The 18,061-nt window shown below is 38.3% G+C and overlaps 1 protein-coding gene and 1 non-coding gene across 4 annotated transcripts in view; one reads left to right on the forward strand and one right to left on the reverse strand.

Annotated features, from left to right (window-relative positions):
- PHACTR2 (phosphatase and actin regulator 2) overlaps positions 1 to 16,017 on the forward strand; it is a 198,391-nt gene extending 182,374 nt beyond the window's left edge. Inside the window, exons 11-12 of one of the 3 annotated variants that reach the window (XM_007450314.1) lie at positions 3,851 to 3,927; positions 15,581 to 15,655. In XM_007450314.1, coding sequence (XP_007450376.1) covers positions 3,851 to 3,927; positions 15,581 to 15,596 — 93 coding nt within the window. In that variant the 3' untranslated portion in view covers positions 15,597 to 15,655. Of the gene's footprint in view, positions 1 to 3,850; positions 3,932 to 15,580 lie in introns of those variants that run through there. The other 2 variants (XM_007450313.1, XM_007450315.1) reach the window with 2 other exon arrangements.
- Positions 11,324 to 11,396, reverse strand: TRNAG-CCC (transfer RNA glycine (anticodon CCC)). The gene has a single exon. It is a non-coding gene; the product is annotated as a tRNA-Gly (tRNA).
- Positions 16,018 to 18,061: the final 2,044 nt, after the last annotated feature.

The raw sequence follows: 18,061 nt of genomic DNA on the forward strand, positions 1-18,061 counted from the left end.
AGCCCCACTAAGATACCACTTTGCATTTAGAAACTTTTTTGAACTTCAAATGTAGTGAAAAGGGGTCAGTAGCCAATTAGTCAATGACCAATCAATGCCCATTCTATGAAAACACTGTGCTGGGTATTCTGGGGAATCTCATAGACCTGCTAGTCTTGTTAAACTGCCCAAAATGGGAAAGAGAAGTAGTGGAGAAGATGCATTATTAATTGTGAACTTGATTGAGCTTAAACCACCTTTAACATAAAATTTTTAATTTTAGAATATCTGTGCTTGGGTAGAGCACTAGAAACAGATACACATATAGTAAGATATCTGTGGCCTCTATAAGATATATATGGCCTATATAGATATCTGCTGGAGTAGATGAGCCCTAAGGTGACAAGTAGAGCCAGAGAAGGCCATCAACTTGGCTTGAAGACCAAAGCGCCCACAGCAGTTGCCATCTCCCTGGGGTAAGCCATGGAAGCTCCATGTAGAGAGGAGAGGGCAGGCTGTGGAGCAGGGCGCTTCTGGGTTTGATTCCTACTTGGCCACTTGGTAGATGTTTGACCTTGGCCAAGTCATTTAACTTGGGTTTCCTCACTAGTAAAATAGAGCTAATTATATCTATCCTGAGAATTTAGTAGATTATCTATAGAGTTCCAGCTAATCAATAAATGATAGCTCTTACCAGTATTACTTTCATGGTCAGGCTTGATAATCTAAGCTTTGTTCCCCATTGGTGACATTTTCATTACTCATTGAAGCCTCAGTTTACAGTCTAGTCTAAATTTATCCAATGAAAGAGAATCTGGAATTTTTCAGATGATACATGGGTTTGTCCAAGTTACTCAGTAGTCACGTATTAAAACCCTTTTAATATATTAAATATTGTCTTAGATACTGGGGACATAAAGATGGGTAGAACATACCACCCTCCCAGGAATGCACTGTCTAAATAAGTCCAGGGAAGACTGAGAATTTAATTCCATACAGAGATGTTCTTTGGCTTATTCATGGTTGCCCAGGCAGCAGAGAGTACACTTATCTAACCATGGCGTTGAGCTTGATGAGTAGTCAAGAAATCCCCTCCATGTTAAACATCAGATTTTTATCAAAGAAATAAGCAAAGACATCGAAACGATGGGAGTTCAAGTTAATCCTCATAGCTCAGGTTATTTGAGAAGGCAGCAAGTCCATATATTCAACAAATCACCTCTTGCTTCTGGCCAGGCTGACCCCTGAGCTGACTGAGAGTGATAAGCAGACCTTCCATCACCAGTCATCATGAGTCAATCTTAAACTTAGTTCCAGTCATTTTTGTTTCCTTTTTCCTTTCTAAATTCTCATGCTACCAAACAACACTACATATTTGGTGCCAGTACTGTCTCTTGTGGACTTGTTTTGTTTCAGTCTCAGAAATACCTAGTCTTGGCCAAATGACTCCCCCTTGTTGACCCAACTCAGCACTATTCAGACTTCAATCCCACTACATCAGCCTACCTCTTTCTATCCCATTATCTTTCAAAAAAATATCAGTCCCATTTACACTTATGTGAAGAGTTATTAGACTTAAACTCTGGTTTCGTTTGTATAGAAGAGAGTTAAGATTATTGTACATGTATTTCCTTAACATAAAGGGTATTTAATTACTTTTTTCCTCTCCAAACTCTCTCAGGAAACCTTCTCTTTAAATAGTAAGAAGGGGACTTCCCTGGTGGTCCAGTGGTTAAGACAACACACTTCCAACTGCAGGGGGCGCAGGTTCAATGCCTGGTCAGGGAACTAAGTTCCCACATGCTGCACAGTGCGGCCAAGTAAATAAATATAAAAATAAATAAATAGTAGGAGGAAATAACTCTTGGAATAAAACTGCGTTCTTCAGTGAATATTTAAAATGGTATTACATTTCTTTAACTGCCTATAGTCACATCTTCCTGATATATATTCAAACAACCAGCCCCTGTAATTTCACATCACATTCATTGCTTATAACTGACTCATCATTTCTGATTACAAGCTAGCACACACAGCATGGAGATCTGAGACAATTATCTGGATGACTTAGGCCCTGAAGCTCATTTTATTGGAAAGAGCGTGGGACTTGAAGTAAGAAGGCCTATCTAGCACCATACGAAGTCACTTCAGTATTACTGACTGTATCCCCTGTGCTATACATTACATTCGTATGACTTATTTATTTTGTAACTAGAAGTTTATACCTCTTAATCTCTCTCACCTATTTTACTCATCCCTCTGCTACACCCCTCCCACCCCAGCAACCACCAGTTTGTTCTCTGTATCTGTAAGTCTGTTTCTGTTTTGTTAGGTTTGTTCATTTGTTTTGTTTTTTAGATTCCACATATAAATGAAATCATATGGTATTTGTCTTTCTCTGTCTGACTTAGTTTATTTAACGTAATACCCTCTAGGTCCATCCATGTTGTTGCAAATGGCAAGATTTCATTCTTTTTCATGGCTGAGTAATATTCCATTGTATCTTGTTTATCCATTCTTCTGTCAATGGACACTTGGGTTGATTAAGGAAGACTTTTTGATAGATATTAATTGGTGATGAATATAGAGAGTTTTTGCTATTTTAGCTGGGTATCAGCCAGATACTGGTTTTGGGTATCAATTTTTACAGTGAGTGAAACAAAAAGTATCCTCACTGTTGATCTCACTTGTGAAACAAGATATATAGTCTTATCACAGGGAACTTGTGGGCCCAGAAATATTTCTCTACTTGATTCATCCTCTTCCAAAAAACCATTAGCAGGAACCACTGCCACAGTCCCCAGCCTCAGGTTCCTCATAGAAGCTACAGGGGCTGAGGAATATATTTGGAGAGACAATCTATGACTATAGGATTTAAACATAACATTGAAAGCAGCATTGGGGAAAAGCTTGTGTATTGCAGAGTGATAGCTAGTGATGGGAGAAAGCCAGAGAGAGGCCTCAAGGCTTTCTTCTGTCTTTTCCCTTTTCTAAAATACATCATTTTCCAACCACAAAGTAGATTTTCTTATCTCTCTGTAAAGCCATTCTCTGTGGTTTGTAATGTCATTCTGTTTCAGCTGAAGAGTCCATTTCTCAGAGGTTATGGGGATGCTTTTATTAGTATTTTTTCATTTACATGAGGAAAAGCTTCTTCCTAGAAAAATTAGGAAATAAAGATAAGCACATAGTTGAAACCGAAAAACCATCCATGATCCAGCCATTATTGTTCATACATAACTAATGTTAACATTTTGATGAGTATCTCAGCTTTTCAACCTGAAAGGACATAGCATCTCTTCCAACCCCAGCGTGTACATGACATGGATTATGTGTTCAATAAATAGTAATAGTAATAGGATTCTACTTGATATTTTCTTTGAGTGGCTTGAAGTGTTGTGCTGAAATTTTTGATTCTCATTGTCTAAACTTTCAATATAAAAGAATAAATAGCAATTGCCTTCTCTGTAGCTCTGTGCTAGCTCGTCAAAGCCATGTTGCTGTGGGTGGTATGACATGCAGAACTTTCATAGGAAAACGATATTGTTTCTCAAAAAAATCTCATGACCTGTGCTATCCTTGTGGTCATCGAGGATGGGGGATGTGGGTGACTCATAGATCAGGCCCCAGGGTGAGTTTGGCAAAGGCCTCCTTCATCTCTGCCTTGTCAATGTCACCTGAAGGAAATCTGTCCTGGTTTTTGTTTGGCTGTAGTATTGACATTTCATTTGTCATACCTTTACCTAGTAGAAATTAGAAATGCCTTTCTCCAAGACATTTCATCAAAGAATGTCTGCTTCATTGATGCTATGTATACTGAGGAAATATGTGATCTAAATAACAATTCAGTTTATCTATTTTTCCTATTTAGGCGGCAATAAGGAAAGAACTAAATGAATTTAAAAGTACAGAAATGGAAGTTCATGAAGAGAGTCGACAGTTTACCAGGTAGGTAAACAAAATGCAGTTGAGCAAATTGAAAATGAGTAAGGTGGTAAACTTATGTTACATGTATTTCATCACAATTAAAATTTTTTTAAAAATATAGTTAAACACAACACCCACTATCTAGTGAACATTTCTAAAATTAAGTCTTTTTTTTTTCTTTCAAAGAAGTCTGAATCATTCCAAAGGGCTATGTTTTCATTTCTTTCTTAGTTTTATTTTCTGGCCCCCAAAACAAGTATCAGCATCATTTATTCTGCTCTTGAAGAGACACAGTTGAAGTTTTATACCCAGAACAGATGCTGGTGAGAGCCAGTTTGGGCACATATGTGTCTGCTTTGAACTCACATAACTTAGAGAGGGTAGGAACTCAATTTTGAGAAGACGTAGCTTAGAAAGGAATTCGATTTTTACTGCTGCCACAGAAGATCACTATACTCCTACCATTTTTCCTCCCAACACACTTCAGTTTCACAAGCTGCTAAAACCAGAAGGGACCTAAGTGATCGTGTAGTCTGACCCCCCTACTTCACAGGTGTTCTGTTTATTTCTCTCACGGGTTTACGTGCTTTGCTACATGTAACAGGTGTTATGTAAGATTTTTCAAAGAATTTGCATGCGAATCAAATCTTTGAAACTTGAATTGTTAAAAAAAAACATACCAGGACAGATGATTACGTGAAGAATACCATGGTAGGTCTTTCTGGAAAGCAGATACTGATCCCAGGACTAGAAACAGCCTCTGTAGGGCAGCCATACATCATGGTGCGACAGCATCTGCAGTGGTTCCTGTTGGTGGTGGTGTTCCCTGCTGGGGAGCGTGTCCCATGATAAAGGCAGTGGTGATGTATCTTCATAATTTAATAGCAAATCCCTTCCCTGAGGTTTATGGGGGCCTGCTTGCTCCATAGCTATTGGTCCTATAATAATGTCTGGCATGTAGAAGAAACTCCCCTTTCTCCTAGGGATAGTTCTTCCTTATTTGTTTTGTTGTCTCCTGCATCATGTTTATTTGTAAATGCATGTAGGGCTTTTAGACATCCTGAATATATAGACTTTTTCTCTATTTGAGTGCTTTATCCTATGATAATCTGCTCTTGGACCCATCACCTTCCCATATCAAGCAGACCTATTTGTCCTCTCCTTTTCTCCCTTCCACTCCTGGGGTCAGGAAGAGTTCATGCTAATATCTGACACTGTGGTCACACTTCTCCAGTTAAGTTGATCATCATAAGGCAGCTGGATATTTATGGTGACATTGAGCTGGCTGGGACCTCCAGGAAACTGGGGAGATGCCATGTGTTTGTGTCGCTGAGTCCTCAACCTGAGAGTCCTGAGATGTAGTGACTGCACGCAACCCAGTTTTTGACATTTAGGATAGTTTTACATCTGTATAGTTTTCCTAGGAATTGTAGTAACTGATTAACTCATTTCCATTTGACAGCATTGTATGAAGAATAAATTACAATAGAAATAATCAAAATTTTTAAATGCACTTATACGAAAGTTCTCATTTTATGAAAATTAAACATAGGTCCTCTTCTTCTGTTGTACACTGTGACCAAGTAAAAAAAGTACGATGTAGGGAGAAATGAAGTTCATTTCTTTTTTATCTATGTATTCTTATGTACACAAATAATACATTCTAATTAAGCATTCAAACATCACAAAAATCTATCGAGGAAAAGTGAAAACTTCCTTCACTCCTTCCCCAAATTCATCCCCATTCTCACAGGAACCACTGGTAAGAGTTTGGTGTAGATCTTTGTAAACAGTTTTCTGTACCTTCACAAACATGTATATATATGTGATATATGTGTACGTGCTTATACACAAAGACAGTTATACACAAAGACAGCATCTAGAAAATCTGTCCATGTTAGCATATATTTCATTCATTTGAATGACTCTATGGCATTTCGTAGATAATACAGTATGCTGTAAGTTGTTGAACAATTATTCTATTGATGGATGTTTATGAAAATTTCAGTTTTCCATTATTTAAACAATGCTACCTTGACTTTCTTTGTTAATACACTCTTTTGCATACATGCCAATATTTCTGTAGTATACGAGTATTTGCTATATCCACTAAATATATATTTTTTAACATTTTGAGAGATTACTATTCTCTTGTCTTTCCAAAGGACACAGTTTTCATTGCGACCTCCAGTTTATGAACATGACTGGTCTACTCACCTTCATCAGTATTTTGGGGTGGTGGGGGTTCTAAAGAATGAACAATAATATCCTATTTCATTGATTTCTGTAAGGTTAGGCATTTTTACATATTTTTATTGATTTTTTTCTAATTTGATGTGCTTTGACCAGTTCTCTTTGGAATTGTTTGTATTTTTCATATGGATTAGTAAAACTTCCTTAAATATTGTGGATATCGGCCCTTTGTTACATGTGTCACAATACTTTCCCCCAATCTGTAGTTAATGTTTTAACTCTTTCTATGGTCTTTTGTTTAAATTTTTGCATATTCAAATTTGTGTATATTGTTATGTTTTAGTTCATTATTTTGTGTCTTATGGAGGATGGCCAAGATTATAAAACTCATTTTTGATTTTTTTTTTTTTTTTTTTTTTTTTGCGGTACGCGGGCCTGTCACTGCTGTGGCCTCTCCCGCCGCGGAGCACAGGCTACGGACGCACAGGCTCAGCGGCCACGGTTCACGGGCCCAGCCGCTCCGCGGCATGTGGGATCTTCCTGGACCGGGGCACGAACCCGCGTCCCCTGCTTCGGCAGGCGGACTCTCAACCACTGCGCCACCAGGGAAGCCCCATCTTTGATTTTTATATGTGCTTTTTTAAAAATACTTAAACCTTTCATTCACTGGGCATTTATTTGTATGTATGATTCAAGGGAGTAAACTAACTTTACTGTGTTCTATTTTTGTTGTTGTTGTTGACTTTCTTTTTTCTAAATCAATAATCAGTTGTCTCTATGCCATTTGTTTCCCCCTTTATGTGAAATTCTTCTTTATTAAAAGAAGACCATTAAGGATCAATTTCCAGATTCTGTATTGGGTTCTAATGAGCTGTTATCTGTCCTGTGTCACACAGTTTAATTAGAATAGATTTGTAGTGTATTTTTAAATCTGATGGAGTCTTTTTCACTTTTAAAATTCTATTGGCTATTTTTCTGTTTTTATTCATCTATAGAAGTTTGGAGTGTTTGTGTGTGCCATAAAATAGTCAATTGTTATCTTCATTGTTTAAACAAATATTAATAGATGCAAACAGGGATGACTGCATTTCAAGAGAAAATCATAGGCTTTTTTTTTTTAACAGCTGATACAAAGGTAAGCTTTAAAAGTTTTCCCAAAAATGTATTGGTTAACACTCTTTAAAATGTCTTTTAAAGACACTGGTGGGGGAAGGGGTGAATTAGGTGAAGGGGATTAAGAGGTACAAACTTCCAGTTATAAAATAAATAAGTCATGAGAGTGTAATATACAGCATGGGGAATATAGTCAATAATATTGTAATAACTTTGTATGGTGACAGATGGTAACAGACTTAATGGTGATCACTTCATAATGTATAAAAGTACTGAACCACTATGTTGTATATCTGAAACAAATATAATATTATAAGTCAATTATAGTTCAATTTTTTAGAAAATTAAATTTCTGGGTAAGGAAAAATTAAATATTCATATCACTAAGACAAATATTCCTTGCTTAAGTATTCTTTAAAACTTGGCAGTAAAGCAAATGTCTCCTGTGATTTTTCCATCAATGTATATTACATCATTAGAATTGTATTCCAGTAGAGAAATATTTAGGCTCTGGGACATAAAAATAATACTTATGATTTTTTAAGTTGTTTTCAGTATTTCTTTTAAAAGGTGAAAGGTTTGGTAAATACTGCTTAGTCTTATCAAAATAATACAAACATATGATAATGTTTTACATTTAGAAAATTGCTCATGTAGGAGATGGTGGTGCCCTTAGTCTCAGCCAGCCTTGGAAGGAATAAACATGCCATGGATCATGACCTGGCCATTTAAATGCAACCCAGATAGAGAGCAGCTCACTTATTAGCCTTTCTCATTAGTGCCAGATGTTATCTCCTTATATCAAGTAAGCCTTCCCTTCAAAATCTAAACCTATTAACTGCCTGTGATTTAGAGTGGTTCATAAAAGGGTTGAGACAGCCCTGCTTTTTCTGCCCAGGCACCTCTTCATCCAGTGATGATCTCCCACACAGTGATGTATCAGTCAACACTGGGAGGATGCATTCCTATACACAGCTTCCTTTGCTTCTGTATCTCTGTAGAGAGTCACAAAAAGCTGGTAACATTGGTTGCCTCTGGGAGGGAAATCAGATGACTGGGGCAGGCATGGTGGGGGAGACTTCACTATTCACCCTTACGAACCTTTTGAATTTTTGAAACATAAGAATTTATTACCTAGTCAAGAAAAAAAAATTTAAGAGAAAAATATGAAGGATCTATTTCCGAAGTCCTCTTTCTGTAAATGAGGAGTCCATCATGGTGGCTTTTCATGAAGAGTGTGCTGGCAGTAATACTGTGGTACCCCTGCTGTTCCTGTACCTGGAAGACACCTCTGAAAACTCCATCCTGGAGTACATTCTCTGCATGTTTGACCTGAAGAGGGATTGTAGTGATCCACTCTTTCATCTAATTCCCCCAGTTTCTCCAGATGGCTCTTGGAATTGGAATGCATTCTAGGGTCATGTGAGAAACATGAGGATAAGTGGTCCCCATAAGAATTCATCCTTTGGCCTGCAAGGTACCAGGCTTTAACCTCTGTTCTTTAGAACACTTGCTGCCTGTCCAGACACATACTGTTTTTTTCTCCCCCTCAGCAGCTGCCCACCCAGCCTACTGTTCAAAACCCAGAAGACCATTTGAAGGGCACTGTACTATTAAATGGCGCCATTGCATTCTGGAAACAGATCACCACAGCAAAGAAAACCCACTTCCCTTTCCATAGTAAATGGGATTTCTACAATTTAAAATAATTCTCTAAATTATAAAGACATGTAAATTGTTTGAAAAAAATTTATGTAAAAACTAAACTTTAAAATGGTTACAGCTGAGTGGTAGGATCTATGGTTAGTTATAACCTTTGGATATTTTCTGATTTCCAAATTTTTTAAAATGTCAACATGTATCAGATTTATAATCAAGAGAGAATATTGCTTTTAAAAACAAACTTTGAATTTTGTAAATAAGAACATTTTTAGAGTGTGCAAAATAGCATTTTCATATATATAATTTTATTAGCTTTTAAATTATTTGCTTATTATATTAAGCAAAGGATCATTAAATTGACAACTCTTAGAGTTAGAATGGACATCAAGAGATTATTGGCATAATGTTAAGTGGAAAAATCCAGATACTGACTAAAGGTGTATGTGTATGTGTGTGTGTGTGTGTGTGTGTGTGTGTGTGTGTGTGTATGTATATGTTTATGTATATATATATATGTGGCAGTGGTTTGTTTTATTTTAAAATTCAGATGCACAGAAGAAAAATAAGAAACAACGTTAAAACACTCAGCCTTAAAAAAGAATGAAACATTACCACTTGTAGCAACATGGATGGACCTACAGAATATCATACTAAGCAAAGTAAATCAGAGAAAGACACATATTATATGATATCACTTAGGTATGGAATCTAAAAAATAATACACATGAATCTATATACAAAACAGAAACAGACTCACAGACATAGGAAATAAACCTATGGTTACCAAAGGGAAAACGGAGGGTGGGAGGGATAAATTAGGAGTATGGGATTAACAGATACAAACTACTATACATAAAATACATAAGCAACAAGGATTTACTGTATAACATACAGAACTATATTCAATATCTTGTAATAACCTATAATGGCAAATAATCTGAAAAAATATATATATATAACTGAATCACTTTGCTGTATACCTGAAACTCCAACAATATTATAAATCAATGGTACTTCAATGTAAATAAAGAAATAAATGCAGGTAATGCCAAACCTTATAAAAAAACTCTTAATGATTTGTTACAGAGAGAACCTATAGGTGTTTTTTTTCCTTTTCTCTACCTTTCAAATTTCATAATGTAGCTATGCTGAGGGGTGTGTGTGTGTGTGTGTGTGTGTGTGTGTGTGTGTGTATTTAAAGAAATTTTCTCATTCTGTGCCACCTTAAGTTATTACTATCCAATGTGGATTTACAGATAAATTAAACCACTCTTTAAGCTTCTACATAGGTTTATCAAAATGTGACATGGCAGGAACTACACCTGTGACCTCAGTAAACATTAATTCAGGGCCCCTCTACAGAGAAATGAGAAGGCTTCTTCTACATACTCATTGCTCTCTTGGGTGCTCCATTTATTTAATACCTGAACAGAAACTAAAAAGAATTGCAAAATGCTGCTTCGACCACCAGAGTTGCAAGCATGGCTCCCTATTCAGACTAACAAAATCCCATCCAGCATGTCATCTGACTTCAGTTGAACAAGGAACAGTGGTTTAGGAGAGTCTCCTCATTTGTTTAACATAAGTGTATGTGCCATGACCATTAAACCCTTTTAAATAAAGGGGAAATGAATTATTCAGGATTTCTGTATATGTCAATTAGGAAATTATAGGAAAGTAATATTTTACACTTTGTGAGTAATTTCATATTTTATATTATCTGAATGAATTTACAGGAAGATGAGGACATTTTTATATATTGATTTGTAGAGGAACTGTTATGGAAAATAACTATCTTTACCTGAATTCCATGACTTAAAATTAGCTTTTTCCTCCTATTCACTCCCTCTCGACAGTATGAAAAGAAGAAAGATTTATTGCAGTTTTAACAAGAAGAAGAAAATATAGATAACTTCAAATTTGAGTTGCAGGAAAGTTCTGAAAAAAGGGTGGACGAAAAGCTTAAGTATCCTGAGAGCACAGTAAACCTATTTATTGCTTCATCAACTTGAAGCCTAAAGCCAAAACTGTCATTCTGTCAGATAGGCAAACTTCCCCCGAGGTAAAGCTGAACTTCATGTACCTTAAAATGAACGCAAACCACTGAGTAGTACCAAACTTAAGAATAATTTGCATTTTTAGGACCTCTAACCATAAAATTTAAGAGTTGATTTTGAAGATAAGATGCCTAATTTAAATAGGATATAAATGTCCTTTTCTGATTGGATAGTGCAAGAAAATATACGGGTTTTTTGACCAGATCTGGGCAGCGCATATGAAGAGAGGTTACATTTCTTTCTTTCTTTTTTTTTTTTTTTTAATTTTGGCTGCACTGTCTTAGTTGTGGCACACGGGATCTTCACTGGGGCATGTGGGATCCTTTAGTTGCAGCGTGCCTACTTCTTAGTTGCGGCATGTGGGCTTCTCAGTTGCGGCAAGCGGGATCTACTTCCCTGACCAGGGATCGAACCTGGGCCCCCTGCATTGGGAGCGCAGAGTCTTACCCACTGGACCACCAGGGAAGTCCTGAGGTAGCACTTCTGACCCCCTGCAGCTTTGTCAGCATATTATTGCAGTCACAGTATTGGTTAGTCATCTCCTTTTCTTCGCCAACATAGAAGCTGTGCTGATGGCCTGACCTTCCAACAAAATCCAGTCTGTGGACTCTTTCTCTAATGGATCCATGGGCAAATGGTAGCAAATTGTAGTGTCCTGCTAATTTTTGGAAATTAAAAGCAGGACACTTTCCAGGAAAATGCTTGGCTTTAAAAGGTTCTAAATCTCTCCTGGTCCACTGGCTACTTTGTTGCCCAATCTGATCTTTTTTTTTTTTTTGCGGTAGGCGGGCCTCTCACTGTTGTAGCCTCTCCCGTTGTGGAGCACAGGCTCCGGACGTGCAGGCTCAGCGGCCATGGCTCACGGGCCTAGCCACTCCGCGGCATGTGGGATCTTCCCGGATCGGGGCACGAACCCGTGTCCCCTGCATCGGCAGGCAGATTCTCAACCACTACGCCACCAGGGAAGCACTCCAATCTGATTCTTAATTTACCTTCCTTATCCCAGAGACATTACTGATGGGAAGAGAAAGGCTCTCTTGTCAGCCTTCCCACACTTGTCCTTTGAATCCAAGACCAAGCAAAGATTAGGACATTATGGAGTGTTTAGTGTATTAAATCTAGCAAATTTAGAGAGGCCTAAAAAACTTACTAAATTAGATGAGTTTGTATTTAATTCCTAGAAAAAAAAATCTAACAAAGAAGGACCTTTGATAGTTCATGGTGTGAAGATCCTGCAGGTGCAGTGCGTTTGTCTGTATTGTCAGGGCCCCCAGGGCTCCTGTTCTTTCTGTGTGGTTTGGACGTTGCTCCTGTGTCCTGCACAGAGGGAAGCTGCTTCTCATTTCATCCCTGAGGACACCACTGTGCTTGCTTTCCTAGTAATTGCAAAGTTTGTCCTGAGCCTGTTCTCATCTAGTTTCCTTTATGGCAAAAGGCAAATGTGTTTGAGACAACTGTAGCAATCAAAGTGTAGCCTGGAAATGTGGACCAGGACTTTTCTCTGGTCAAAATGGATCAAAGCTGGCAGATGTAGAAATCCAACTGATTACCTTTTCCATTCCATTCTACCCGGAGGACACCAAAAATACCCTTTGAATGAAAGCACGGATGAAAGCAGGTTTTGATCTCATAGTCTCGCGTAGGTTAAGAATACAGAGTCTCGAGCCTAGTGTGCCCGCTTACCAGCTCTCTACCTTGGGTACATAACTTAGCATCCCTGTGCCTCAATTTCCACACCTTCACAAAGGGGATACAGGAGTACCTACTTCATTGGATTATTTTGAGGATTAAATGAAGTAATATATGTATAGCACTTGGAATTGTGCTAGGCACATAGTAAAATTTAATACAGTTAGCTATTATTATTATCTGTCTCACGTTTTATATAAAAAGTTTGATTTAAGAGGTTTTCAGTTACTCTTGAAATATTTGTATAGAATTTCCATATTTTTTTTCAGGTTATGGTTGAGTCTTCCTAGAAAGCACGATGGAATGTGCTATCTGATGGGTATCATAGATTAGTATATATTGAGTTGTAATTAATTTCAGGGAGTCTCAAGATTGAAGTCTTCAGTTATGTAGAATTATTTATAGAAAAAGTTGTCAAATAGCTAAGTGCACCTGTGTATATGTACTCAGTTGTTCACGTGTTCAACAAATATTTATTGAGCACAGAGAGTGAGCCATACTCTGTTCTAGACCCTGGGAATTTAGAACATGTCAAAGTCCTCACTCTCACATGCTTATGTTCTAGTGAGAAGACAGACCATTAGTAAGTAAACGAATAAATAAACATCATTTCAGAGAGTGCTAAGTGCTATGAAGAAAAAATAGGCTGTTGTGCAAAGGACAAGGGTGGATATGGATAGGATGGCTAAGAAAGGGGTCTCTTGAGGAAATAAAACTTGTTCTGTGATTTACATGACAAGAGGGAGCTATCAGCACTGTTGCGGGAGAGGAAGACACTCCCCCTAAGGGGGTCAGCTAATGTAGAGGGAAGAGCTGGTGCAAAAGGTCTGAGGCGTGAAAGAATTTTGCATGATCAGCGGGCAGGAAAAAAGCCCAGGTGACTGAAACAGTAATGTTGTCTCTGTTTAACACATGTAGAACATGGAGGTTCACACACCTGCCCAAGGCTGTGGTCAGGATAGAGTCAAGAATTGAACTCATGGTGGAGTTTTAGTCACAACATGTTTGCTAGTTTTAGAAAACTTGGTATATCCTATTTTTATTTTGACTTTTGGAAAGTCAAACATGCAGAAGTAATATCACAAGTTCCATGCATCCTTCACACAGCTTCTCCAATTAGCAACTTATGGCCAGTCTTGTTTCATCTGTTCTTACGTCTTTTTCATTTTTTAATGCTTTGATTCAACACAGCAACATTTATTAAGTAGTACCATAAGCTAGATATTGTATTCTGTGAGTATATTAAAGTGAATAAGCCCAAGTCTTTCCTCAGCGTCTCATGATCTAAAAGGAGATGCACAACTATCTATAAATGTGCGTGCACACACACACACACACACACACACACACACACAGTGATCAATAACTGGTATAAACCAAACGTTATGGGTACACAGAAGAGAAAGTAATTAATGCTTTCCTGAGAGGTGGAGAAAATGGGGTTTGGGGAACTCACAGAGTAAGATTATAGGAGGTAGAGATGGCAAGAAAGGGTAATGGGAAAAGAGAGCATTTGGGGGGCAAATGATTGGAATTTCGGGTACTTTGGGAGTAGTGGTGGAGTTAGAAACATGGGTTGGGCCACCTCCTAAAGATCCTCAATCACCACTCTAAGACATTTAAATTCTATTTTGTTGGGAGTGGGGAAGAGTGCAGTGATATTAACAAAGAACTGGGATGACTGGATCAGTATTTATGATAATAATGCCAGTGGCAGTGTGGAGCATAGATTTGACCTCCAAATCTGTGGGCTTGAGACAGGGAAATGAATTTGGAGTCTGGGCAGATGAAATGCTAAATAGAGTTGCATAAAATTGTTGAATCACTGAAGTGGGCTGAAGAGGTGGATCAGATAAAGCCTTCTGGAGAAGATGGCTTTTGGCCTTGATCTTAGATATGAAAACATAGATGGAAAATGAAGGGAGGGGGTTTCAGTATAAGTATAAGGGAAGAGTACGTTCAAAAGCAGAGGGCTACAAAATCACAAGGAATGTTCAGGAACTCGCATGAAGGGACATGAAGCCAGCCAGCTAGCTAGCATGCTGTTAAAGTAGTGCCAGCAAAAGGTGGTGAGGGCCTGAATGAATTCAGAGACAGGCAGTCGGGGCAGGACTTGGCGACTAACAGGGTACGGAGGGTGAAGGAGAGAAATGAGTTGCAATCTTAGGTTTCTAGACTGAGAGTATTTTAAAAGGTAGAACATTTAACAAGATGGAAAGTATAAAGGCAGGTTCACAAGAAAAGGTAATTTGTATAGCTGTACACATGCTTAGTATGTTGTCTGTGGAACATTTGGAAGGAAATACCTGGTAGGCATTTGGAAATTCAGGTGTAGAAAGTATCAGCACATTTGGAGTCATCAGCAAGAGGTGATGAGAGGCTGAAACTAATGAAATAGTGACTATTTGATGGTGTTTTCCTTTTATAATGACAAACCAGGTGTAACCAAATCCTTTATGAAACATCTCACTCTGCTCCATATAGGTCAGAACATGACCCTCCAGAATAGTGATGTTTTGTGTATTGATTGCTCCCTATCCCGGATGATACAACCAGCATCTTTTTTTTTTTTTTTTCCGGTACGCGGGCCTCTCGCCGTTGCAGAGCACAGGCTCCGGACGCGCAGGCTCAGCGGCCGTGGCTCACGGGCCCAGCCGCTGTGCGGCATGTGGGATCTTCCCGGACCGGGGCACGAACCCATGTCCCCTGCATCGGTAGGCGGACTCTCAACCACTGTGCCACCAGGGAAACCCAACCAGCATCTTTTGTAGAGGGGCTGTCTCTGCTTTCCCACGTGATGTTTATAATGGTATTCTGTTCTGACAGTAACTTAGAACAGTAATTCAGTTGGGGATGCTAGAGCTGCCTTTGATCATAAACATTGCTGTAACTTATTAATTTCACTGAATGCAGAGTTGTGTTTCTCTACCGTCTCACAGAGTTTCTGTTTCATATTTCAGGTTTCATCGTCCATAATGAAGTGCGGGACTCTTTGGAAACAGACTGATCATCTTTGGGGGAATCCTCGCTTCCTGAAAACCTGATATTGCACTGGGATTTGAATGTGTGTGTTTCCGCTTAACTTGTGGTGAAGGAAGCGTGTGGAACGTGCTCCCCACCTATACAGCCCGGATAGGCCAACAAGCAAAGGGAAGGGTGCAGCGACTCTGCTGTCCAGCATGTGGATTGATGGTAAGAGATACCATGGTTACACCACTTCTTCATCAGGAGTTCTAATCAAAGAAGATGAGCAGAAGACAATCGCTGGTTCCCTGTTGCCAGAAAGCCACATTTCAGAGTGCAAGTTAAAGAAGAATGGGGAATGGAATTTCTGAGCACTGGAGAGGGGTGGGGGGTTGAAAATCAGAAAGCAAGGGAAATACTTCATTATGTTAATGAAAAGAAGAAATGGAAGCATAAAGGTATTTTCAAAGTAGGCTTTTGGTAGTTGAGAACTTATTAAGGGATTTGGGAGTTTAATCACCCAAGGTGGATTTCCTGAAGACCTGACCCTAGAGGAATATTCTTGTTTCATCATTATATTGGTACAGTGTCGTACCATTATTTTTTGGTTGTGCCAGTGAATTCAGTTGCCAGAAATAAGTCTGAGTGTTTTCATGTATCTTTTTCTTAAATGCGAGAGGCTTTTACTGACTCTTAATAAGCATGCTTACCCAAATTTTGTTGCATGCTTTAAGTAGCATAGCTATACATACTTTACATTTTTTTTAAATACTCCTTACCTAATGTACCAACCTTCCACAAGGATTATAGGACTGGGAATAAAGTCAGATGTAATTATTCGACCCTATAAATCTGTAGCAGGCTTTAGAAATAAATCTTTTGGTCTTTCCCTAGCTTGATTATCTCCAATGTTGAAACCATCATACTTGATCTAAAGAAGATAATATCGACAATCATGGCACCTTTTTAAAAAGTCTGAATCCAAAGTTAAAACTTAAGCAAAATGCAAGTTTTCTGCCAGCAGTTAGCTCTGAATAGGAATGAAAAGAACTACTTATTTTCCATGCTGCATTAAGTTGGATTGCTGCTATTAAAAAAACAAAGCACATGGATTAAAAAAATACTCACCCAGAGACTTAAAAGAACAGAAACTTTCTGCTAAGTTGTAAGTGAGGAGAACCTCATTTGATATTTTAAGAGTCTGCAGATCGCATCCATAAATATAGCCTTGACTTTCAGTGCAAAATAATCAGTGAGATTAAAGTTATGGAAGATTTCCCTATGAGCCTACAGTCAATGTCGTTTACATTAAGAAGTCCTCTATTGTCATCTTACTGTTTTCCATGGAGTCACAGGCATAGTATGGCTTCTGCTCCCATATGACCATATGTAAATACCACCTTGCATTTAATTGTTCTTTCATGATTGTTTTGTGCCCCTTTTATTAAAAACACATGAGATGGGCTTCCCTGGTGGCGCAGCGGTTGAGAGTCCGCCTGCCGATGGCGGGGACGCAGGTTTATGCCCCGGTCCGGGAAGATCCCACATGCCGCGGAGCGGCTGGGCCCGTGAGCCATGGTCGCTGAGCCTGCGCGTCCGGAGCCTGTGCTCCGCAACGGGAGAGGCCGCAACAGTGAGAGGCCGCAACAGTGAGAGGCCCGAGTACCGCAAGAAAAAAAACCAACAACACATGAGATGTATAACAACAAGACAAGACCTAAATAGACTTTATTTTATTCTCAGAGTTTGGACTAGGATTTTCTGAAATGATTCTGGTGCGTTATATGGAAAACTGTAATTTTCTATTTCAACCAAAAGGCAAACATTTAATCTGGTGGACAAATTTGGATCCTGCCATTCATTTACATTTTAAAGAACCACTTAAAATTGGATGATTTTGCTTCAAAAATAAAAAAAAAATTTAGTCCCACTTAGCCTATTACAAAAAGCCAGGACCATTTTATAACTAAGAAAAGTAGCCAGCGTTGCTGGCACCTCTTGCTGTACTCAGCTATATGCATTAATAAAATAAACCTAGAATTCTACACTATTGTCATTTCCTTGATAGAGTAAAAGATATATTTTTGTTTTGAAAAACTTCTTCTGCATGCCCAAGTGTCTTTCTCTGGCTGAAGTTTTATCTATTTCATAGTGTTTAAATCCAGCCATAGATATTAACTATGTTCCAGTTTTTTGCTGAAGCCATGTTTTTCCTTATGATATTGTTTTATTGTCATTTTAGTGTCTTGGGAAAAATACCAAGGAATGTAGTGTTATTTTAATTTTCTATACTTATAATCTTAGAACATCATTTTAATTTCTAATCACAAGGCCTCTATAAAAAAGGGCAAATATAAGACACTTATCACTGTTTTATCACTCAAGATACATATCATAGAAAGTCTCTATTTGGTTGATAAAAGGAACAACTTTTTTCCCACTAGCAGTACATGTGATACAGTTTTTTTATTCCCTAC

This window comes from Lipotes vexillifer, unplaced genomic scaffold (assembly GCF_000442215.2).
Source record: "Lipotes vexillifer unplaced genomic scaffold, Lipotes_vexillifer_v1.1 scaffold112, whole genome shotgun sequence".
In the NCBI taxonomy this organism is placed as follows: Eukaryota; Metazoa; Chordata; class Mammalia; order Artiodactyla; family Lipotidae; genus Lipotes; species Lipotes vexillifer.